The following is a 25,039-nucleotide window of genomic DNA, read 5'->3' on the forward strand; positions in this document are numbered from 1 at the left end:
ACCCCCTCAGAGGAACGGTAGGCGCCCTGGGACTCTGAGGCAGCAGCATCTTCTAAATGCTCCCCAAACAGCAGATGTCGGCTTCCACAGCCACGATGCCGCTCAACGCACCGTGGGGATCTTGACAAAATGGTTGCCGCCAGCTGCCTGTAACAGGGAGCCTGTCCAAGTGACTGCAGAAGACAAGAGGAATGAGCTCAAATCAAGAATGCTGGATGCGGCCTGGCAGAACAGGAAACTCACTGTGTTCTCCCAAATCCCAGACTTCACACTGCTTCTCTTATTCCTCACACCAAGGTTTTCTTTCGCATTCCCTGTCCTGTAGGTTTCCCCTCCAGTGTCAACCCCAGGCTGCAGTGGGCCCTGAAACTGCATAAGTCATCCTAGGAAGGGAGATACAGGAAAGGGGAGAGACACTAATCTCCTGTTCACTGGGAAAGCTTGTCCTGTGCTCTATCGGATTGTTTCAGTCCATCTCTCAAACCTGAGAATCCAAGAGCCTGGGCTACTTCTGGTGAAGAGAGGAGCAAAGTGATATTTCAGGAGCCTGAGTGGAATGATCATTTGGGGGAGACTGTTGGGAGACTAAGACTCTGAAAGCACCAAAATTAGTTTACAAAATAGTCCATAGTCCAAGGCTTTTCACAGACTTTATCTCATGTGATCCTCCCAACAACCCACTGAGGTATGGAGGCCAGGCGTTGCCTCAGAGGACGAACCTGAGCCTTAGGGAAGTTAAACTGCCAGCTGTGGGTGAGACCAGTGGCCCAGCCTCGTCACTCTTATTTGGATGGATGGACACCAGGGGAATCCGTATCCTTCCCGTGAACCTCCCCTCTGAGAGCTCTGTGTTCTAACAGGGACTTGCTCTAGGAATTGACCTCAGAGACTAGGGACCTGGGCCCTCATGGAAACGTGAGGTTAAGGTTCAACGTGGGGAGCCCAGCGTTGACTAGACAAAACCTTACCTTTTAATACTGCACCTTTGTTCCCCCCCCCCTTTTTTTTTTATTCTGAACTGACCTTAAGAGACTACAGTGAGTGGCTAGGACTGAATTTTCACTCTCTCTCTAGGCAAGCTGCAGACAGTCATTATTCATGGGTAATCTGATTTTCTATATTGAATTAATAGAGCTCTGTGATCCATCCCTGTTATTTAAAGTGGGTAAAAATGTTGTCTAGTTTTCCTTCTTTGCAAACTTCAAGAAGAGTTTTCTGTATGTCATGCTCAATTGATTTTTTCGGTCCATGTCCTCTGCAGGTGAAGGGCAGATTCCGAGAACGGAGGGCACACGTGCCGTCCTTCACACAGGACTTGCCCCAGGTGACAGAGCTCAGGCCTCAGCATCGGAGTCAAGGCTTTCAGAGGCTCAGAGCATTGTTCTCCACGTCAGCCCTGACACAAAGGGGTATGAGACACCTTGGCTAGAAACCTGAGCTGAGACTGTGTCTAATGAATACGAGTTGAGGGACTGTGTCCTCCTACAGGTGTTCTGAACTCCCCTGAGAATCCAGTCCGTGGCCCATGATGCACTGTGATCAGGGTTTTACCATGGAGCCCTCTACCAAACCCAGACGGAAGGTCTGTGTGCTTCAAATATAAGTCCTATATCCCACTCCTACCCTTGCCTTGTTCCCCTCGATGACATTCTCATCTTTCCTGAGAGTTTCCATCTCAAGTGGCTCTCTGTGTCAACATAATTGATTTAGAAAAGTACGAAGAAGAAAAGGTTAATGGCTGCTGGGGGCTGGCCCTAGGGTTCCTTTGCCAAATTAGCGTGTCTCTTTTTGCCAAATGCTGGTAAATTTTTATTCCTCTGTCAACAGTAGAAGAACAGAAATAGGAACCCCATGCTACATAGAAAGTATAAAATGGAACTCATGCCCCAAGATTCGCTCAGATGCATCTGAAAGCAGAGTTTCTCGGAAGTGCATACCAGCCTCAGACAGCGGAGCACTGAGAAGGCGCACTGCAGACAAGAGTTCTCAGGCCCCCTCACGGGCTATGGAGCAATGACAGTGTTCTGGAGGATGGAGAAGGCCCTTGAAGAGGAGGGTGAACCCACAATCCCTCCCTACAGCATCCAGCCAAATAGAATCCTCCATGCGTCCTCAGGCCTTCTACATCCTTCCATCCTTCTCTGGGCCTTAGTGTCTTCCAATTCTATCCTTTCTTCATCTCATAGATACTCTATTATCGTAAACAAATAGTGCTATTTTCTAGTCATTCCTCCTACAACCCAGAGTTGTCCGTTACCCCCTTGGTCACTTCAGCTTTGATCCTACCAATTATATATCCTTTGAAAATGAAGTTCTTCCAGGAATTTTTGCTAATTCCTGGAGATTTATATTCGCAGGATTTCCTGTTCTCAACTCCAGCTTCCCACCTTACATCAACCCAAACATCGGACACAATCCCGCCTTTATATTCGCCCAAAAGAGTACACTTGCACATAAAAGCATTAGTGAGCAATGTAGCCTTTACAAAAGATGATGTGAGGATGACAGAGGGCCAGGGGCAGACCGCACCCCTGACAACTTTAAAGTCCCCAAGTGCTGAATTAATAAGCACTGAATTATTTCCTTACCTGAAATGGTCTTGGCCCAGGGCTCCCAATCCTTTCCCACCCATATGATAAGACTTTGTCAACACTGGCAGCAAAACAATCTTTCAAGAATGAGGCATAGATTCTCAGTTAACATAGCTGCTGGGATATTGTTGCTTTTAGGTTCTTTCACTGAACAGAGAAAGTAAAAAAAAAAAACAAAAAATTTAAACCATGAGTTCATATTAGTATGTACAATTCAAATTTAACACAGGGTTTTTAACTTTGATTTTTGTATGTAAATCATTTTTCTCACAATGCAAATCTTGGATCTTAATAACTAACATTCTTATTTTATCTTAATATATAAAGTACTTTCAATATAACGCAAACATTACTCCTAATAATAAAACGACTGAGTGAAGTCTGGAATTATTTGCAATTCTTTTTTCCTTAGAATATACCCCACCAAGAATGTATATCAGAAGAACATGTTCCAAAGTCACTTGCAATAATTCTTTTCTCTGGTGTAACGAATTTGATAAAGAGTTAAGGTTATTAATTACAATTTATTTTCAATTTTAGGGTTAGCTTTATTTTCCATTGACTTTAATTTTCAAAAAATATAAAACATTTGCACAGTTCAAAAGTCAAAAGTAAATAAACTATACTTAAAGAAGTCTCACTTCCAACCCTTTTGTTTGAGTCATAAACGAAAACATCATGGGGATGATGGTGCCCTAGTTTTTATTTCTTCTCTCAAGATGTAGAAGGAATGTGAAGAGCAGAAACATTGTAGAAAGAGACTATGGTTCGAATCCCCTTGTTGTTTGAACTTGGGCATTTCCTAGACTTTTTTCTTCACATGAAAATGAGCATAATACCCATCTCGTAAAAATGTTCTAAGGATTAAATGAGATAACACGTGAAATGCCTGGTCTATACTTTGTACTCAAAATTCGAGAGCTATTTAGTATATTTTATCTTCAGAGATTAATGGGACTTTGAAATTTTAGACCAATTTGTCTAAATTTTAGACTAATGCCCAATTTTGGTGTCCTTTTAAAAATCCCTTGATGTGATGTAGAAATAATAACAACGTATGATAATAGTTTGGAACACAGCTCAGAAGATATAAACAGAAACATACGTGAAGAGATATAAAAGTAACTATTTTAACTATTAGAATCAAGAAATACCAGACTTGTTTGGATGGCAGTAGTCAGGTAGACTACCAAGAGAAGACATAAAAAGGAAGGAAACGCAAAAGAGGCATGTTATAGACCAACTGTTTGTGCCCCTCGCCCCAATTCAAAACTCTACCCCTCAAACTGATAGAATTAGGAGGTGGGGCCTTTAGCAGGTAATTAGGATGAGATGAGGTCATGAGGGTGGGGCCCTGGTGAATGGGATGAGGGCCCATGAAAAGCTCTAAAAGATTATTGTCTTGGAGTGGGGAAAGCATTTCTATGTTTTAAAAATATGTTAGTATTACTGTAGAGCATATTTTTATAATAAGTTCAAACAACACAAATGTAGAAATCCCACAGCATAAGCATTGTGCTCACCCCGCTACACTCCCACTCCCTAGAGGGAGGCGAGCACAGTTAACAATTTGGTGTGTATGGAAAGGTATTTTAAAGCAGACGCTGAAACCCAGAAATCTTAAAGGGAAAACACTGATTCATAGGACAATATAAACATTTAATTTTTCTGTATTAAAATCAAAGGTAAAAAGGTCAAAAACAAGTGAGAAACTGGGGAACACTGGAACTCAAATAATAAGGAACTAATAATGTTGTTATGCAACATTCTTAATGTACAGGATGGTTAATGTACAGGAGTTCACACAGAATTATATATGAAAAGCTGTTTAACTCATTCATGAAACATCATTTTAAACAACAATGATGGATGGTATCTTTTTCTCCTTATCAGAATGACAAAGAAAATGAGAATTTAAACCAACATAGTATTTTTTACCCCTATAAAAATAATACTGGGACCAGCATATTTTTCTATTGCTATGTTAAACAATACTGAGAACAAGCAAAGTTAATTTAGCTATTTGTTCCAGGAAATGCTTTACTCCTGGAAGAATAATGCAAAACAACTAAATTTATTCATCAGACTAACAATTGCTCATCAAGACTTGCTTCAAGATCTTGGCTTTGTTGTGCTCACCAATCTAAAGCTATTATGTTATTAACTCTAAACAATCCTAGTCCATTTGCCACCTTGCAATACCTCCTTAAAATCATCTGGCTAAGTTCGTTCCTTCCTTGGATACTTTCTCTCAGGCCTAGAGGTATTGGCTGCGCCCTCCATTTGCTATTCCTATATTCTTTTAAATTCTCTTTTATTCTTTTTATTTGTTAACCCCCTTTTTGCTAGTTAACAATTCTTTACAATAAATTTGTTCAAATGACTAGTGTGGTCTAAGCGCCTGACTGGACTCTGACTGATGGACCTCTTAACCATGCATGTGAGGGCATGTATTCATTTGTTATGTTGCCCTAACAAATTACCACCAGTGCAGTGACTTAAAACAACACATATAGATTCTCTTACAAGTCTGTAGGTCAGGAGTCCAGTACAGTTCTCACTAGACTAACCAAGGTGTCTGCAGGCTGCATTCCTCTCTGGAGTTTAGGCAAGAATCTGTTTCCTGTTCATTGGGTTGTTGGTAGAATTCGGTTCCTTGTGGCTGTAGTACTGACATCCCTATTTCCTTACCGTTTGTCAACTGAAAACCATTCCCAGCTTCTAGAAGCTACCACATACTTTGGCTTGTAACCCCCTTCCTCCAGCTTCAAAGCCAGCAATGCAGTATTGAGCCCTTCTCTCCTCTTTCTTCTTCCATCTTATCTCTCTGATCCAACCAGGAAGCTCCATTTTAATGACTGTGATTAGACTGGCCCCACCCAGATAATCCAGGATAATCTCCCCATCTCTTAATCACATCTGTAAATCCCTCTTGCCATGTAAGGTAACATTTATAGATTCCTGGAATTAGGATGTGGACATCTTTGGAGGGACCATTATTCTGCCTACTACAAGGTCTATTTCCCCAAACCTTCAAAAATATTAGTTGTTATTAATCGTTGACTCATCTTAAAAGACCACTAGAAAAACTCGTTGAGCAAGTGAAGTTACATTATTAAACGCAGTGCAGTAAAGGATCAACAAATTTAATATATTATTATCACATCCAAAATTGAATTTATCTCCCCATCTCAAAACCAACTTTTCCTCTAGTGTTTCCTACCTCGCGCCAATATTCACCCATTGCCCAAGTCAGAAATCTGTATTTATCCCCATATCCTGTATATTCCTCTCCTTCCCCATTACTACGACCCTCACACAGGCAGTCATCTCTTATATAAATTACGTCAACAACCTCCTGCTTCCAACGGTCTCCCTGTCTCTAGACTTGTTTTCCTAGAATTCATTCACATTGCAATCAGAGGGCCTGTATTAGTTAGCGCAGGCTGCTACTCTCACAAAATTCTATACACTGGGCCGTTTAAACAACAGAAATTGATTTCTCAGAGTTCTGAAGGCCAAAAGTAGAAGTTGGAGGTGCCAGCATGGTCATTTTCAGGTCAGGACTCTCTTCCTGGCTGGCAGAAAGCCATCTTCTCACTGTGTCCTCACATGGCAGGGACAGAGAGTAAGAGCAAGTTCTCTGGTGTCTCTTCTTATAAAGTCACTAATCCCATCATGAGGGTTCCACTTTCATGACCTAATTATCTCCCAAAGTCTTCACCTCCAAATTCAGGATTAGGGCTTCAACCTATGAATTTGAGGGAGGGACACAATTCAGTCCAAGCAGGGCTTTTTCCCAAAAAAAACAACTATCTTGCTTAAACTCTTTCTATGGTTCCCCTGTGCATTTAGGATGAAATCCAATTAGCTCGACTTTGAAAACCCTGCACTATCTGTCTCAACCTGCCTCTCCTACCCCTTCTTACACCACTCCTTCACATACTCTCGTCATACCGACCATCTCTGTTCCTAGAATGCATTGTGTTCTTTCTTGTCTCTGAGCCTCTGCTTTTGTCGCTCCCCTCTGCTTATTTTGGTTAGATCCAACTCTTGTGTTCTTCCAGGAAGCCTTCTCTGACACCGCATGGGCCCTCTAGGTGTAGGTCTGGTGCTGCTCCAAGGTATTCCCACTGCAGCCTGTATTTCCACTTACCCCACTGCCTGTTACTTCTCTGTTTTTCCTATTAAGCTGTAAGCTCTGAGAGAGAGAGATTATCTGTTTTATTCAACCCGACACCCAAGTGCTAACTCACTATCTAGAATATGGTAGCATATAATAAATGTTTGTGTATGCTTGGATGGATGGATGGACGGATGGATGGCTGGATGGCGGATGGATGGATAAATGTGTTGCATTTGGGTAACTATTGGGCATTCAGGTGAAGAAATTCAGTAGATAGACATGTGGATATGAGTTCAGGAGAGAGGTGTGGACTGGAGAAGCCAAGTTCAGGCAAACACATAACAGCAGCTTTCTCCTTGGAAAGGTAAAGCCCTTGAGTGGTCACGTGTACTATGCCAGACCCTAGTTTCAAGTGTCCTTATCCAACCAGCCCCCTGGTATTCACGGTCGTGAATTTATTGCTAACCATAAGCTGTTTCTCAGCTGCTTTACTGTAACATTACCCTTTGAAGTAGTTCTCCTCATTTCACTGGTATGGAAATAGAAGCCATGAGGGTTCTCACAAGTGATTCATAAGGTTACAATCAGTGTTATGGATACTGTGGATTGGCTCATTCAACCTCCATTCCACTTCCGCCTTACTTCTCCAGTTGCACTACTTCATACATTAGCAACTAGCTACCTGTGGCTATTCAAAATTAAATTTAAATAATTAAAATTAAATAAAAATAAAAATTTAATTCCTCAATTGCACTAACCACATTTCAGGTGTTCAACTGCTGTATCTCGCTAGAGGCTACTGTACTACCGAACAGTGCAGACCGACCATTTCCCCGTCACAGAAAGTTTCAGGTCTTGGTGCCATCCTGTATGGCAGAGGTTAGAAAGCTAAAACTACATTTTCCACATTCCTGTGCAGGTTCTGGATGCAAATTCTGTTTACCAATTAGATATGCCTGTATGAGCTTGGTGAGGTGAAAAGAAGATAAGCACGATGATGCGAACGTCAGACTTTTCGGAACTAGCTCGCCAGTGTCGGTTCAGTTTCCTGGGTGTGACAGGCAGCTGTGGTACTGGTCTTCACAGCAAGAGCAGTAGCTTCATGATTCCTACTTACCCCAGGTCAAAGCTGCAGTGATAGGCTCTTGAACTCCATCATTTCGAGTGGCCTAAGGAGTGGTAGCTTTCCTCGTGGGTCATTTCTGTAGTGCTCTGCTTACCCAGAGGCCCAGAACCAGAGCCAACTCCCCCAACTCTCACCACTATTTTGGTAAGCAAATTTGGTAAGATTTCATGTGTTAAAATCTCTTCCTGCTTACAATATTCAGGATGGATTCTGTATCCTGAACCAAGTTCTGATTGACATAGTATAAAACCGACTTATACAATAGCTCTGGTGTTTACAGATCATTTCTTTGCTTTCCAAACTCCATAAATTCAACCCAGTCTTCTAGCAATGAAATTAAGTAGCTATGCAGCTGACTGCCTTTTGAAATTGCTTCCCCCTCATTCTCCCTTAAGATACAACTTAGGCCTTTCCATATGAAACTTAGTCTCTCTGCAAAAATTAAGTGTGGTCAATAAAATAATCCAATTCCTGGCCTGATCCAAGTATGCTTGTAGACCACAACTACACTGTAATAAAATACACTAAACAGAAAGCAAATTTTTCTAAGTCCACCATACTGAATGGAATAGATTTTCTTAGATAATAATCATGTTAGTGGAAATTAGATCGATCACATTCTTTTCTTTATTTATTCCTAGTGAGATGAGTTAGACTAAGGAGTTGGGGGATTTGGTCAAAATATAGGGGAGGTGGCAAGGCCAGAAGCATAGGGCAGAATGGCCGTGAGGCATTTGGTCTGGTCATTAGAAAATCATTATCTACTATGACTCTCTTGCCTTCCTCAGACCTCAGACTGTGAGTTATAGCAGCGTCTGGAAGCTAGCCTGGGCATGTGTCACCATGAATCATATTGATTCCATGGAAAAACATGGTCTGAACTCCAAACAGCATGCATGTAAAAGAACTGTCCGATCACTGGTCACTTATAAATTGGGTACAGCCTGAAATTACACCTTCCTGCCAGCCTCTACCTGTATGAAACAAACAAGCCCTTTCTATTTATGATCTTAAGACTTTAAAACCACCAGAGCATACTGAGTGCCCATTTTCAGGTACACATCGTGGCTTATTGGGAGGGGCAGCATGCCACCGAGCAGAGAACCTGGACCCTGGAACCACAGAGACCTGAGTTCTAACCACAGTTTCATCCTATTAACTGTGAGATCTTAGGCAAATTGCCTCCCCATTCTGAGTTTCAGTTTTCTCAACTATAAAATGAGAGAAAACCCTGTTCACAGGATTTTTATAAGGGTTATGTGAGAAAGCTGATTTGTTCACTTAAGAAAACATCAGAAAAGGAAAAGGGATGGGGAACCGTTCTACAGAGAAACTCAGCGCTCAGTTCAGTAATTTTTCAATAGAATAGGACTTCTGTCTGCTCTGCCCTAGGGTCCTTTCAGTTTTGCTCAAAATATCATCCACTTCCTATTGTGCTGTCCCCATTATAAGTCGGGGGAAAGGAGAAGCTTCCATGTCTAAAAGACCCCCAAAACACCTATAGTGCGTAGTTTTAAGGAGATAGATTTGTTTCTCTGTCCTTAATGGCTCTGAGCTCCAGGTCCGTGAGTGGTTTGCTCCATGCAGCCATTCAGGAACCCAGGTTCCTTCTAGTCCATTGCTTTGCCAGCGCCAATGGCTTTATCCTTGTCTGCATGTTGTAGGTCACAGGAACATTCATGTTCCAGCTCAAGGGAAGAGGAAAGGGAGAGGTGCTCCAGGATATCTTCCTTTAAGTTGAAGATGACCCCGACGTTGCATATTGCATTTTCACCCACACTTCATTGGCCTGAATTCAGTCAAATGGCTACACTTAGCTACAAGCAGGCTGGTAAGTGCAGTCTCCACCAAGGCAGCCACGTGTCCAGATAAAAATCCTATCGAGGAAGAGGGACGTTTTGCTAGACAGCTATCATTCTTTGCCATGGCCTTCTTCCGCTTTACTTGTCTTCAAACAAGTAAAGGGAGTGTTCTTGGTCTAGCTGTGAGCCTTTGCCAATTACTAAACTGGGCCCTGGTTGGGGGAAGTCTCCTCAATGCCATCATACCTTCTGGTGAGATACACTTGGCCACTTGGGATCCCTAACGCTGATCCAAAAGCTGGGGCCCGAACAGGGGGCTCTGGGGGCTCAGGCCAGGGATCTTCCCAGAGCACCACCCCTGTCTTCTGAAGATATGGTTTTGATGCATGGGGCCTTTTCCCCCAGTATCGTGAGAGATACTGGCTTGGCTGTTTCTGGAGATGACTCATTCCTGCTCTTTGCAGTGGGAGCACAATTATATTGTTCCCGCAAAGAGTATTTTCCTGCCAGGTCACTGGCACCTGCAGACAAGTCTGTTCCTCTTTAAGTGATTCTTAAAGGATTAAAAGGCACACAGTGCAAATGCTTCAGATATGCCAAGCTGCACGTAGCTGAACTGGAAGTTCCAATGGTACGAAGAGAGTAGGGGACCAGAAGCTGGGAAATCTCACAATGGTCTCAGCTCCTCCATTGGCCAGCTTTGTCCTTGGGCAAGTCATTTCCCGGCGCTAAGCCTGTTTTCTCCTCTAAAAAATTTTGACCAGACCATTTCTAGAGACGCGTCCTGTTCCAACTCCCCAGTTGTCCATGACCTTTTCTTGTCTGTTCCTTGTTTGGAACATTTCAGCAGTAACTATAGGGAAAAGACAACTCTTTCCTTCTCATTTGTTTCTCTTATGCCCATTACATGTTTTCCCTATTATTGACCTCTTGCATATTAGTATGGCGCATTTGTTATAATTACTGAACCAATACTGACACAGGGTTGAAGTCCACAGTTTTTACTGCTGACTAATGTTCCATTGGATAGATGTACTACCAGTTATCCATTTTGCTATTTGAAAACAACTCAGTTGCTTCCAGTTTTTGGCAATTATGAATAGAACTGCTATAAACTTTTGTGTGCAGGTTTTTATGTGGACATGTTTTCAATTCAATTGGGTAAATACCTAGAGTGTGACTGCTGGATCATATGGTAAGAATATGTTTAGCTTAGTTAAAAAAAAAAAATCCTACCCAATTGCCTTTCAAAGTGGATGTGCCATTTTGCATCTTTTATACAGGATGAGCTTATTTTCATATGCTTATTTGCCATCTGTAGATCCACTTTGGTGAAGTTTATTCAGATCTTTTGCCCATTTTTTAATTGGATTGTTTTCCTATTGTTGAGTTTTAAGAATTCTTTGGATACAAATCCTTTATCAGATGTGTTTTGCAAATATTTTTCTCCCATTCTGTGGCTTGTCTTTTCATCCCCTTTCTAGTGTCTTTCATCAAGCAGAAGCTTTTCAATTGAATACAGTCCAACTTATCAATTTTCTCCTATGTTATCTTCTAGAAGTTTTATAGGTTTGTGTTCTGCATTTAGGTCTATGATCCATTTTGAGTTAATTTTTGTGAAAATAAGTCTTTGTCTAGGTTCATTTTTTTCGCAAAGGATTTCCAATTCTTCTAGCTCCATTTATTAAAAAGATTATCCTTTCTCTACTGAATTGCCTTTACTCCTTTGTCAACAATCAATTAAATGTATTTGTGTGGATCTCATTTGGACCTCCTGAACTGTCTATTCTTTCACCAGTACCACACTGTCTGGATTATTGTAGCTTTACAGTAAGTCTTGAAGTCAGATAGTGTCAGTATTTCAACTTTTTTCTTCTTCCTCAGGATTGTGTTGGCTATTCTGGGTCTTTTGCCTTTCCATATAAACTTTACAATCACTTTGTCAATATCCACAAATTACTTGTCTTCAAGTGGGGGTCTAAGATCAGCTCCCCACTGAGCCCCACTGTCACTAGAGAACGAGGAAGAGGGGGATAAGTGCCAACTCACCCCACTTCGCATCAGCTTGTTCCGTCATACCCCTCCTGGGTAGGGGTGAAGGTACAGCTCGACTCTGGACCTACCAACACTACCCCATTGGGGTATCTGAGCACAGCACCCACTTCCACAGAGTGGGAGGGTAGGGTGAGAGAGCAACTTCTCATTCAGCCCCACTGAAACCTATTCTGTGTTTTCTTCGATTTTGTGTTTATTGGGCATCCATTCATCACAGGACCATTTATATAGTAACTATATATTTTCTCTTCTTTTTTTTTTTTTTTGTATTCTTGATGTTCTGGCACTTGGAGGTCTTACAAAAAATAAGAAAATATAGTTAATATAATTAACCAATTCCTAAAGATCACAACCACTTTCCTATGAGCACATCTTTCATTCACTTTTTGGAGTCTTCTTATGCGTGTCGTGTTATGTTGTCAGAGGTAAAGCTGGATACTAAGTGGTAAGGACAGATTTTAATCAGAAAAAAATACTATAATAGCAGGGAAAAGAGTTCCACTTAAACTCATACAGAGTAACTGGGCATTTTAACAGGAGAATAACGGGGGGTGGGTGTTGAGCAGGGGCTCAGTAGAGTCCGTGGAATGAAAACTGACAAGCAGGAAGCAGGGGCTGGTCCATGTGAAACCCATCTGGGTTTGCTAAGGGGCACTTACTGAGGTTATGCTCCTTCCTGCCCACAAAGGCTGGGAGACAGGGACCCTATCTTCCTTCCGGTGTTGGCTGGAACAAATAATACATTCTTTTGGCATCTTTGAGTTTTCTCAGGCAGGCACTTGAAGGGCCGATGACAGGGGCATCCTAAGGATGTGGCCTTGAGCTGTTAGAAACTATATTAGTGTTTGTTCAAGACTTTATAGGCCCAGGTTGAAACCTAGTTGAGAAAGGGCTGAGAGGAGCCTGGCTGGTTTGGTCAAAGAGAGCATCTTTGTCAACGCCCAGTGATTTTTAGTTGTAAGAGGGAGGAGCTGAGATAATAAGGCTACTCCCTCTTGGCAGAACCAGAAGTCCTTGCTATTACAATTTTTGAAAGCTCCCTGGGTGATTCTAATATGCAATAAAATTTGAGAATCACAAGGCCAAGAACGTTGCCCTCCATTGTTTGAATGCCCCTCCTCACAAAGAAAGCAATTCCTCTAAGCTGACTGAATACCCTGTGCTATATGTACACGTAAGTACGTCTGTTTGTGTGTATATACCAGGGTGAGGGTAGAGAAGAGGCCTGGTCCTCTCAAGCAACAAGACAGAAAGTGCTTAAGAGTTGTGGAAATGTACCAAGCCGCTTTTGTTTTAGTGAGGGGAAACAAAAAGGGTCCTGGTAGAATTCAACTCCATATCCATTTATTTGGCCATAAAAACGAAGGAGGAGTACTTCTCAAGGTGGTCGTTCTGTGGTCAGTCATGTAAGATCTGGTGGATTCATTTCCGGTTCTCATTGTTTTCTCTGCTGGACACTTCCCACCTGAAACCATGGAAGAGACTGTCAGTTTCTCTGCAATTGCTTAAGAGACATCCTTAAAGTATCACTTTCTTGTCTGACTTTCCCAGGACTCATTAAGCATAGTTCTCTGGCTTCTTCTATGACTCATTTGGCTCCTAATTGTTATTTTACATATTTATACAAATGAAGAAGCCAAGAGGGCTAGAACTTCTTTCAGAAGCCATGCAACGGCCTCTAGAACGCTAAAGGCTCAGAAAATTGGTAGATTCTAGAGATCCATCTCAGGAAAAAAACAGTGTTCTAGACCAAGAGCTGCCTAATAGGCTGTTTAGTGCTTCTGGCTGTGAAAATAAGACACTAGGTGGGGCCTCAGGCTTCCCTTGCGTAGTGGTTCTCACCTGGGCTGCACATCAGAATCGCTACGGGCTTCTGAGATCACACTGGTGCTTCCACTCTAGTTTTTTTGTTTTGTTTTGTTTTGTTTTTTAATGTCTGATCTTATTTATTTGTTACTCTTAGAAAACCTCATTTTTGAATGGACTTAGAAATAGAAGCTCTCAGAGAGGACCGCCCACGTCTCTTGGCAACCTGTTCTTGGTGTTTTTGTCTTTGGCCACCTTCATTCTCTTGGCCAACAGTTGAGCATATTCTGCATCCTCTTCCTTCTTTTTCTTAGTTTGCTGTTTCTTCAGAGCAATACACAGACATTTGTGTTGCAGGATGCGTGGATTAAGAAGACACTGAATCTTGGGTGCCTTGGTCCTAGGTTTCTTACCTTCTTTGTTTGGGGCTTTCTCACAACATACTGGTGGATATCTTTAGAGAGACTAAAAAATTTGTGGATTCTGCTAGCTCTTTTGGGCCCCAGGCAACGAGGCACAGTAGTATCTGTGAAACCAAGAATATCCTGCTCCCCACCTCCCCCCCCTTTTTTTTTTTACAATGACCAAGTGAGAAAACTCAGATTGGCATCCACAATGTAACCCCAAACAAATGTGTGCTTTCTTTCTCCGGTCCTCCTTGGTCAGGAGCAGGCAGACTCAGCCATGGGTCACGACACCCTGCTTCATGGGGAAACCTTGTTTGTCGTTCCCACCATTGATTCGAACCACATAACCCATTCTTCACCCAGAGCGTCAGCAGCAACTTCTGTGGCCACACGCTTCTCATAAAATGTATGAAGTTTGTGTTCATCATCCACTTCAATGAGTTTTTGGCAGTCGGTGGCTGGGAAAGAGATGTTTGGCTTCATCCTGAAGCAGCCGACTGCCTCTGAGGCGCCACGAAAGAGAGTCACCTGAGGAACTCTTCAATTGCAGAGTCCTAGGTACTTCCCCAGATGGACTGACTCAGCGTCTGGGGGAAAGGTCCACACTGGTTTTGTTTTTTGGAACAGTTCCCTAGATGATTCTGTTGCCCACCATTTCTGTCCAACTCTCCTGTTCCCCTCTTTAAACAAGCTCTCTGGTGGGGAGGACCTGATTTGTAACACTTACTGATTTCTGTGAAGGTAAATACTTCCACCATGGGCAATTTCAAGTGACAACACAGCTTAACAACTGGCTTGCAAAATTCCTGAATAGTTAACAATGGGCTTTCACAAGCCATTAAGAACTAGCTCCAGTATAACCAATACCCCACACTCTCTCTCCCCACTGGTTAAGAACCACTATATTACAAGGTGTTCTGGAGTCCAAGTTGTTCCAAGAGTTGTACCTGAGAAGCTGCAAGCGCAAAGAACACAGCGGGTGGCAGAGTGCAGGCATCCATTTAACTGAGACTTACAGACCGAGGAGAGTCTCCGGTGGTGACCGGCCGGAGGGGTCGCACTGCACATTCAGGCAGAGAAGCAAGGTTATACAGACACAGCAAAACAGAGAGCATTTGTTGGAGAGATCATCTGGCCGGTCCTGCAGGCCTGCTCTTATGCACACAGTGTCCCAAGAAGCCGGGAGACCTTGACTCCTGGCCTGGGTACAGAACTGTCTGAATCAGCAGCATTCCCATGGAGCCGGGAGACCTTCTCTGCCTGCCTGTTCACCGGACTGCTCATCCCTACACAAGAAAATGTAGGATCAAAAAAAAAAAAAAAAAAACACCCAAAACGACCTTATGTCAAATGGAACACCATTAATAGCTTGTACTATAATTAAATTAATTGCTTAAACCCACCATATGGAGATAACTCTTAGAGCAAACTTGGTAATAAACACTTGAGAGAGAGACATCACACTGCCCAGACAGGCAGGAAGGATAACAGGCCTCCTGCCATGTCGGAATAGTACCATTTCACCACACGATGTCACTCTACTACTTATTTATGTCACTGGGCAAGTCTCTCCTTTGCTAAAAGATTGGTGTTCTTAACTTTTATACCTCAGTTTGGTTATGAAATTACATCATATTTGTCGTTCATGACTTGAAAGCATTTTTTTTTTTTTTTTTTGGGCAGAAGGAGATTGTCTTTTTTTTTCCTTGCAAAAGACATTGATAATTTGCAGAAAGATTGGTGACAAGGGCAAAGAGGTATTTTGGAATCACAAAATTTTGATTTAGCACAAGGCTGATTTACCAGGTGGGTGAACGTGGACAAGATTCTTAACCTCTCTAAGCCTCAGTGTCCTCATCTGTAAAATGGGAGAAAATACTCTAACTTCTATCTCAAGACTGGGAGTACGTCCTTTCGGTTGGCATGTACTAAGCCTCCACCCTGTGCCAGGTTCTGCACTGGGCGGGAGAAAAACGAAGAGGAGGATACCAAAGTGCCTGCCCTTATATCCAACCCCGGGAACAAATATCTAAACAAGAGAATATAGGCCAATGGCCAGTCGACACTCTTTGTTAGGTTTCTGCTCTTCCCCGACAGTGTTATCTGACATTTTCTAACACCTTGATAAAAATGCTTCGTATGCAGTGGTTTGTCTGTTGGGAAATAAATGAAGTGTTAGTCTTAATATTTCAATTATAAGAGGCTTCTCCAGCCCTGGTCCCTCCACACTAACTGCTCCGGAGGAATACGATTGTTGAGAAAGAGACGCAGCTGGAATGTTCTCAACTGCAAGCGGCGGACACACGGACACACACACACACACACACACACACTCTTCTCACCTGCGTGACGAGGCTGACCGCGTCAGCTCTCGGAAGTAAGAAGTGCAGGGCACTGTAGGCGTGGTTTCATTCGGAGGGCACTTTGTCAGGGGCCTACCTACCTGAGTCCTGCACTCCTGCACTGCCTGGTGGGTCAGCTTCCAGCGGACTTTCTCCCTAGTAAATGTCGCCGCAGCAATTCTAGGCCACACACCCCCATCTCACGTCAACTTTCCAAGAAGGTCTGAGACTCTGCCCCCGGGCACTGAGGTCACAGGCTCACTCCCAGACAATCAGTGGACAAGCAGTTGGAAGGCTCTGATTGGCTTAGCGTAGGTCACATGCTCTGCCCTTGGCACTGGAGGGGCAGTCAGCGCTGGGCCACATCTGATGCCCAGGAAGAAACTGGGAGTTGTGGGAAGGGATGAAGGGGAAACGGAGGCATCAACTGTAGGTTCCTCCTGGGGAATATTAGGTGGGCCAGAGTGTGTTTCAGGATTTGGAGACGGACAGAGGGATGCAGGCAGGGTCATGGCCTCCTCTTCTTCCTTGTACTAGCACCACCTTTCTAACGAGGATTATTCAATTTTGGGGGTTTTGTTTTGTTTTGTTTTGTTTCTTGCCTGAGGAATATAAATAAATAGACACTTAAAAGGTGGTCATGCTGCTCACCCTCCACCTGTGGGGAGTGGGAGGGCTGTGCTCTCAGAGACCGTCTGTTACCATCCCCTCCCCTACCCCCCATTTTGTCTCATACACTTCATTCCTATTCATCCTCTACTTGGGTGGTATTTCCAAGTCCCAAACCTCGTCCCCTGCAGGGAGCACCCTGCACACTTCGGCTGCAGCCTTTCTGCCCTGCATCTACTTTTCTTCTTCCAGAATCAGGTAGAAATCTCTGGCCTCTGAAGTCCCCCTACCACTGTCCTCATTTGCAGCGGGATTATACGTCTGTATTCCTCTACTATGACTTTAATTCCGTTTTAGGAGGGAGAGGAGATGAACACACACAATCAGTCCGTTGTCTTAAACTGAAGTCACTGGCCCATATTTTTCTATCAAAATTAAATCTCCTGTTGTGCCTGTGGCTGGCTTAAATAAATTCATGTCAAGGATTGATTAGTGTTTTTACAGGCTCTGCCACACAAGGGATGCTTTTGGAGGAGATGACCAGGTGACACAGGCAACGAAGTTGTGACTGCGGAGACGAGAAGCTGCTGAGGTTGTGGGGAGTGAGGAAGAGGAGATAGGGGTGGTGAAGTAGACACAGACATGGTTTTTGGAGACCGAGACCAGCGTGTGGCAGAGGGTTCACATGCAGCACTAACTTACCGCCTGTGTGATTTGGGGCCCATCACTTTCCACTCTATAAGCCTCTGTTCTCCTGCGGGCACATCATCACGATTTTAGGATTAATACTAATCAAAGGTTCTTGATTTGCAAGCAATAGAAATGAATGCTGGCTAATTAAGCAAAAGATGCTGAAGTAGCAGCTTTGTATGAAGACATCAGGTTGTGGAGACTTTGGCAACCTGAAGAATGTAGTCCCCACTGAAAGAATTCACGTTCAAGATAAAAATGTATACACTGTGCTGGCCAAACAAAATGGGTCTACTGGCAGCATCAGCCTCCGGACCTCCAGTCTGCAGCCCCTCTCTTGGGAAGAGCCCAAGTTCCTGCATAACCAGCCCCAGCAGGACTCAAACTCCAGGCTAAGAGCCCAGTGCTAGGAAGTGAGGAAGGACTAGATCGCCAGGCATTAAGCGATTGAGACTGTGTCTGGTTCTTTCCCAAGTCTGCAGCCCCAGCATAGGGCCCCGGACTGAGGCAGCCTCCCAGGGTGCCAGAAGTCAGTACTGTTTGTCTAAGGGAAGAGGAGGCTCAGAGACATTTGGTAGCCCATCAGATTGCACAGCTCACCAATGTCTGATCCCACAGACACCTGGTAATGGGTCAGGTCATAGGTTCACTCCATCAGGAGGTGGGGAAGGTCAGTGAGGGGAGTCCCAACCATCCACCCTCCCACCCTGGCCTCGCTGCTCCTGACCCAGCAGAGCAAAATGTGCTGATACTCCTAAACCCAACTCCCCACCACCTTCTATCAGACTGGAGCAAGAAATGGAGACTAGACGAGAGCCATTGTGTGTTAAAATTTTATGTGAAATTCTGTAAATGTATAAAGTGGCCTGAGGTCACTGCCCATAAGGCCTGGCCCCCCTCAGCACTTTTTGTAGATGGCAGCACTGCCCCACTCCTCAAACTCTTCCTTGCTGACCCAGAGTTGCTGGAAGGCCTGCAGGGAGGCCAGGATGGAGCCACCGGTCCACACAGACGTCTTCCTCTCAGGAGCGGCAGCCACTGTGGGGCTGTCCCCAGGGCAGAGGATGTTCAGCTCCCTCTGGAAGCGCCTGGGGAAGCCATCCAGCATGGTACAGCCACCACACAGCAGCACGTTGGCGGCCATCTCCTCCTTGAAGCCCGCCTCCTGGCAGTGGCCCAGGCAGGTGGCCGTGAGTGCGGGGAGGCCGGGCTGGTTGCTGCCCACCAGGGTGGGCTTGAAGAGCATCTCGGCGCACTGGAAGCGCTCCTGGCCAATGGTGATGAGCTTGCCGTCAGGGAGCTCGTATTCCACACGCAGATGCTCCAGGCCCAGCCTGAGCTCCTCCTCGGGCTGTAGTGCTGAGTAGCAGCACTTCTTCTTGATGTGCTCGACGATGTGCAGGTGGTCATCCGTGAACTTCTGGCCGGCCTCATTGAGCAGCTGCAGCAGGTGGTTGGTGAGGTCGCCTCCAGCGTAGTCAGCGCGGGCCGTCAGGCCTGGCAGCACATTGCCCTCGGAGATGGGCACCACGTGCGAGACGCCGTGCCCGCTCTCCACGACCAGCCCTGCAATCTTGCCGTAAGAGTAGACGGACAGCAGCGACTGGCACGTCACGTGCATGGCAGGGATGCCAAAGGTCTCAAACATGAGCTCTGCATACTTCTCCCGGTTGCTGCTGGGGCTGAGTGGGGAGTCGGAGACCAGCACTGCGTGCTCCTCGGGGAGGATCTTCATGGCCGTATGGAAGATGTACTCGCAGATGTGCTGGACGCAATCCCAGTCCACCACGACGCCGTATTTTAGTGGGTTAACCAGCTTCAGAGGCGCCTCCATGTCGAGCAGCTCGTGGCCCACGTAGGTCTGCTTGCGGGTGTCGCCCGCGTTGGCCACCTCGGAGTAGCGCTTGCCCACCGTGGAGGAGATGAAGTAGGTGGGCCTGGGCTCTCCCGCGTAGCCGCACTTACAATACTGCGAGCCCAGGTCCATGATGAGTACCTTGATCTTGCGCACCTTCTTGGGCTTCACCTTCGGCTGAGTGGCTGAACCCATGTCCTGGAGGCCAGTATCAGAAGCGGGCAGTGTTCCTGCCTCTCCAGAGTCACCCGGAGCCATGCCCCTGGGCATGGGGCTCGGGCTGTTCCTCATCTCCATCTGCCTTCCTTGCTCACCTTTCTCACATCCGAGAGCTCCGTGGGGAGAAATAAGAAGATCCACCTCCTGCAGTGCCTTGGCAACCCCTCCGGATTGTGATGTCACTGGGGACTGGTCCATTCCAGCAGCCCAGGGAGGGCTTGGCCTTGATGGGCCCTTGATCCGTCATCCCTACCCATCTGCCCACCTCAGCTTTGCTCCAGGACAGAGCAGGTGGCCAGCAGTTTTAGAAACCCAAGTACACTGGTGTCTTAGAGGTTTCTGCTTCTGCCCCCCTTGTGTCCCCAATCCTAATCCCCTGTTCACTGACTGACTAAACACCTTTTCCTTCTCTGCTGCTTGGCTGCAAGGATGATACATATCTGAGCCCTTACAGTAAGCCAGGCACTGTATCAGGCACCTCACGTGTTACTTTACAGCAGGGGTATCCAAACTTTTTTCAACGTTTTTCACCAAGGGCCATATGCGGTAAAACAGCCGGGCCACTCACTCGAAGTGAAGTACGTATTGCCTCACCTGATTTATTTAAGTAAACTAAATATATTTTTGGAATTTGCTGCGGGCCAATTAACAATGGATCATGGGCCGCAGTTGGCCCGCGGGCCGCAGTGTGGACACCCCTGCTTTACAGAATCCCATGAGATAGGCAGAGCTGAGGAAATCAAGGCTCAGAATTCCAATAACCTGCCCATGAGCAGACAGCTCTTAGTGTCTGTACTTCAACCCAAGTCATCCAACTCCAAAGCACCAGGTCTCCTGAGAGTATGAGGGCCCCAATAATACTTTCATCCCTTCATTCAACATTTACTGGGATTTGTGGTGCATCCAGCCCAGTGCAGCCTGCTGGTGACAGATGTCATTGCCCAGTCTAGGTGGGAAGAAGACAGAATGGATGCAGAGGAGTTTGTGGGTGGAAATCTATTGGGAGGACAGAGGCACACAAAGGAGGGAATGCTCGTTGGAGGGAGGGAGGCAGGTTCCCTAGTGAGGTGATGCCAAAATCAAGTACTGAAAGACAGGTGGGTATTTGTCAGGTAGTTAGGAGGGAAAGGCATCCCCCACATAGAGCACAGCCTGAGCAAAGGCCCAGAAGGAGGGCATTGTGGGGAACTGCCAGTAGTTATAGTGTTAGGAAAAATGGATGAGGCTAGAGAGGTCATGGAGCCAACTAGGGAGGACCTCAAATGCTTGGAGTAGAGCTTGGATTAAATTGAGGACAGCTAATAAAAAAAACCCAATAAAGTCTTTAAACAGAGGCGTGGTCAGATTTGGCTTCTAGGAAAATTTGAGAAAGATCTATGTTTAGCTGTAATATAAAGGGGCAAAATGCTGAGTCCTGAAAGGAGAATTGGAGAAATTATTGTAAGCCTTGAAAGTGGCCTAAGGTAGGCATGTGATAGTGTGGAAGAGAGGAAGGGACGGGTTCTAGAGAAGTTTAGGAGGTAGAATCTAATCTAATTGGTTGTTTCCCCAACTATCCTCCACTCAATCCAAGCTCCTTAGCACTGAGGCCCTCTCAGCTCCTGTGCCATCTCAGGCCTCAAGCGTTGCATTTACATGAGATGATTCGATTAGATGTGGTGTGTGAGGGAGGAGGATGAACCCCTTCCTCCGCCCCAAGAAAGATGGCCTGTCATCCAGAACAGATAAACTCATTAGGTTCCCATAAAGCCCTCCATCCCCAACTGCCACCCCTCCTGCCAAAACAAACAAACAAACACAGCCGATTAGGGCTTCAGTGGTAAAAAAAAAAAAAAAAAAAAAAAACAGGAGAAAAGGGGGAAGAGAAACAACTAAGGCTGAGGACATCTTCTAGGAGAATTACAAAGAACAGAAGTAATTGAGGGATGAGGAGATAATGGAGAGGAAAGAAGAGAGAGATTTTAAGATGTAATTAAGAAATGATCTATCAAGCACGTAAGAATGTTAATGAAGAACTCGTGAGAATTTTTGTTTGCTGAATTGTTTCTTAGAATATGAAACTGGATTACACGGGTGACAACTTTATAAGGATTAATTACGAGCACCACCAAGCTCTATTGGTGGTAGCACAAATCAGAGCCTGAGGATCGGACACTTGCTCTGGCATGGACAGCTGAGCAATATACTTTTCCTCACACCGGACTGACATCTGTACCTCTCTGGAGAAGCCATTAATTGGACTTGGGTCTACTTTTGGGGTTATGCAGAGCAAGCTAATTCTTCTATGTGACAATCCTTATGCTTATTTACAGGCAATGCTCATGGACCCCTGAGCCTACTTCTTCCATTTCTTACAGAAAGACAGTCCAGAATAGAAAGAAGAGTAAGGCATTGGACTCGGACCTGAGTTCAAATCTAGCTCCATTACCATACTATGTATGACCTTGGGCAAACTACTCAAAATATTCGTTGAATGTGATTATGACAGTGCTACGTCCCTTCATCAACTTGATCCGATCCACTTCCTCCAGGTTTCCAGCAACTAGGTAGGTGGCGGGACCCCTCATACATAGAGATCGCAGAGGCAGGAGCAGTTATGTAGGGGATGAGAATGAGTTCCAGTTGGAACATGCTGACTTAAGATGCTTAGTGACCACTGGACTGTGGTATATGGAGCTTAGGAAGAGAAATGATCTGGATCCAGATGTGAGTCCTCAGGAGAGTATCTCCACCTTCTGAAGAGGGCTCCTTCCCCTTCCACCTTGAGGAAAATGGGCAGACTTGATATTTGGGTTACCACATTGGGGGCCGAGCTTTGGGAATGAGGCTCACTGTGTGTTTGGTAAGGGATCCTCTTCTTTGCTGGGAGCTCCTGACTTGGGTTCTCAAATGTCAACATATTGAAGAGTTGAATTCCTAGGCCTAAGTAGTCCTGGGCTCAAAATATTCAGATTCAGTAAGACTGGGGTGGGATCCAGGAATCTGCATCCAAAAAAAGAAATACTGTATTTTGGCCTTGCCTTACTAGATTCTTCTCTCCCACAGCTGCTAAAATTACAGTGGCCTGGTTCACCTTTCTTCCAAAGGTCAACTGTGGGTGGTATCCCCCAAACCCAGTCAGGTGCAAGGATACCACTGCAGGAAGAAAAGTGTTTCTTGGTCAAATCTTCCCATGTTTTTTTCTCCAGTAGAGGAGAGCCTCAGGGTTGCTTTCGAGAAGGATCATCTCATTTTTGCGGGGCGGGAGGATGTCTTGGGCCAGAGGAGCAAAAGTGTGATCCAGTGAGGAAATGCAGTCTGAGCAATATAGAGTATTTCTACTAGAGGGATCTCACCAGAGACTCCAGGGAGCCCACATGTACCTTAGGTGGTTAATGACCAGTGTGTGCAGCCGCATGTGCCAGGCAGTGGACGTTTGGGGTGCAGAGTGCCAACAGTCTCTATATTCTTCCATCACTGATACCATGTGATGACCCAGAGAGGAGAGAAGGGACACAACGGGTAACACAGAAGCTAAGGCAAAGGGCATTCAAGCCTGCGATACCCTGAGACGTGAAGTAAAAGTGTCCATTGGCTTTAGCGCAAAGGATGTCGGGGTGGACCCTGAGAGTCCCCGCGCTCATGGACCTGGCAGACTAGATGGAGCGACTGGCCTTAAGCAAGCACAGCACCTCTCCTACCCACGATGACAGAAAGGGTTAAGGATGGGTGAGCATGGGCAGTGGGGGAGGAGCACATGAAACAGCACGCCAGGCTTTGAGTGTCTTAGTCAAGTGGGATGCACAGGTCAAGCGACAAGGTGAAAGATGTCCACATCTTAATGCCTGAAACCTGTGAATATGTCACCTTTCATGGAAAATAAGGACTCTGCAGATGTGAGTTAAAGAGTTTGACATGGGGAGATTAACTACCCTGGATTATCCGGCAGACTCAAAGAACTCACAGGACCTTAATCAGAGGCAGACAGGAGGGTCAGGTCAGAGAAAGAGATGTGGAAACAGAAGCAGGAGAGGTCTCTGAAGATGAAGGAAGGGGCCACAAGCCACGCAATGTAGGCAGCCTCTAGGAGCTAAAAAAAGGCAAGGAAAGGACTAGCCCCTCGAGCCTCCAGAAGGACTGAGGCCGTGACACCTTGATTTTAGCCCACTAAGAGTGATTGTGGACTTCTGACCTCCAGAATTGTAAGATAATACATTTGTGTTTAATGCCATTAAACTTGTGATAATTTGTTACAGCAGCAATAGACAACTAATACAAGCTCTTACAGCAATCCAAGGCAGTAAAACATGGACTAAGCAGCTGCAGATTTCTGAGAATTTAAGAGGGGGGGTTGAAGAGAAGGAAAACATGATTCTAAGTTAAATATGTCTTATCATGTAAGTTCTTTTGAAATAAAGCCAAGTAATCCAAGTTGGCCATGCAAACCCCTGAAAAACAGAGGCAAGTAAACTATTAAGTAAAGTAAACTATTTTGCCGGCAGCCAGGCATAGAAAAAAGTACTTTTCTGTTCTTTCAAAACTCTATGCTATCTCATCCTCCACCCATTGAACCAAGAAGCTGAGATTTATTTCTGAAATGAGTTTGGCTGCCCCTGTCAGGTCGTCACAAAGCTCAAGAGACTGGACTTGGTCCTTTTCTTCTCTCACATCCTACAAGGAGCCAAGAGCATCCTCAGTAAGCTCCTTAGAGAAAGCCCACCATGGTAGTCACTGCCTTTTATGAAGAGCACGTGGCTGCACAACGTAAGGCTGGATTCTGGGTGCCTTGAGAGTGACAGGTGTCAGCACCAACATGCTCAGCTTCAGAGATGGCATGGGAGGCAGTGGCCAAGCAGCCTCAGAGACACACGTCAAGTCCCATCAAGGTGTGTCCACAGCACATGCCCGGGAAGAAGTTGTAGTCAGGAGAGCTTGGCCACTGCTAGCTGGATATCTTTGAGTGAGCTATGTACCTAAGGGCCTGAAACGTTCTCATCAGTGGGACTCTGTAGGGTCTAATTTCATTGCTGAACCATGACCTAGATGAAGGAGGAATATGTGTACAAATACGTGTCCAAAAAGATTCCTCTGCAGGTTGTCCGAAGGAACAAGTGAGACAGAGGTTCTTGGCAGTAACCATGGCAGCAACTAGTCCTGCTAAAATCTAAATCAGATGGTGTCAAATCTCTGCTCAAAATTCTCTAGTGCTTTCCCACCTCACAGTCAGAGCCAAAGTTCTAGCAATGGCTCATGAGGCCCAATGCTCTACCCGCCGTCTTACTTCTGCCATCTCATGTCCTTGTCCTTGCTCTCTCCACACCAGCCACATTCTTCTTGGGATCCTCTCTAACTTGGAGGCTGCAAACTTTTTCCGTAAAGGCCCAGGGAGTCAATATGTATTTTCAACTTTGCAAGCCAGAGTCTTTGTTGCA

General features: G+C 45.1%; 1 protein-coding gene and 1 pseudogene across 1 annotated transcript; both read right to left on the minus strand.

Annotated features, from left to right (window-relative positions):
- Positions 1-13,640: 13,640 nt before the first annotated feature.
- Positions 13,641-14,734, minus strand: LOC117032248 (40S ribosomal protein S6-like; annotated as a pseudogene).
- Positions 14,735-18,381: 3,647 nt separating this feature from the next.
- ACTL7B (actin like 7B) lies at positions 18,382-19,755 on the minus strand. Its single transcript, XM_033123765.1, has one exon. It carries the CDS (start codon positions 19,704-19,706, stop codon positions 18,453-18,455), a length of 1,254 nt encoding a protein of 417 aa, XP_032979656.1. The 5' UTR covers positions 19,707-19,755; the 3' UTR covers positions 18,382-18,452.
- Between the last annotated feature and the right edge of the window lie 5,284 nt (positions 19,756-25,039).

The sequence above is a fragment of the Rhinolophus ferrumequinum genome, chromosome 12 (assembly GCF_004115265.2).
Source record: "Rhinolophus ferrumequinum isolate MPI-CBG mRhiFer1 chromosome 12, mRhiFer1_v1.p, whole genome shotgun sequence".
NCBI classification, from domain to species: Eukaryota; Metazoa; Chordata; class Mammalia; order Chiroptera; family Rhinolophidae; genus Rhinolophus; species Rhinolophus ferrumequinum.

Coding starts and splice junctions, on each gene's coding strand:
- ACTL7B (XM_033123765.1), bottom strand. CDS start 19,706: ATGGAGATGAGGAACAGCCCGAGCCCCATGCCCAGGGGCATGGCTCCG.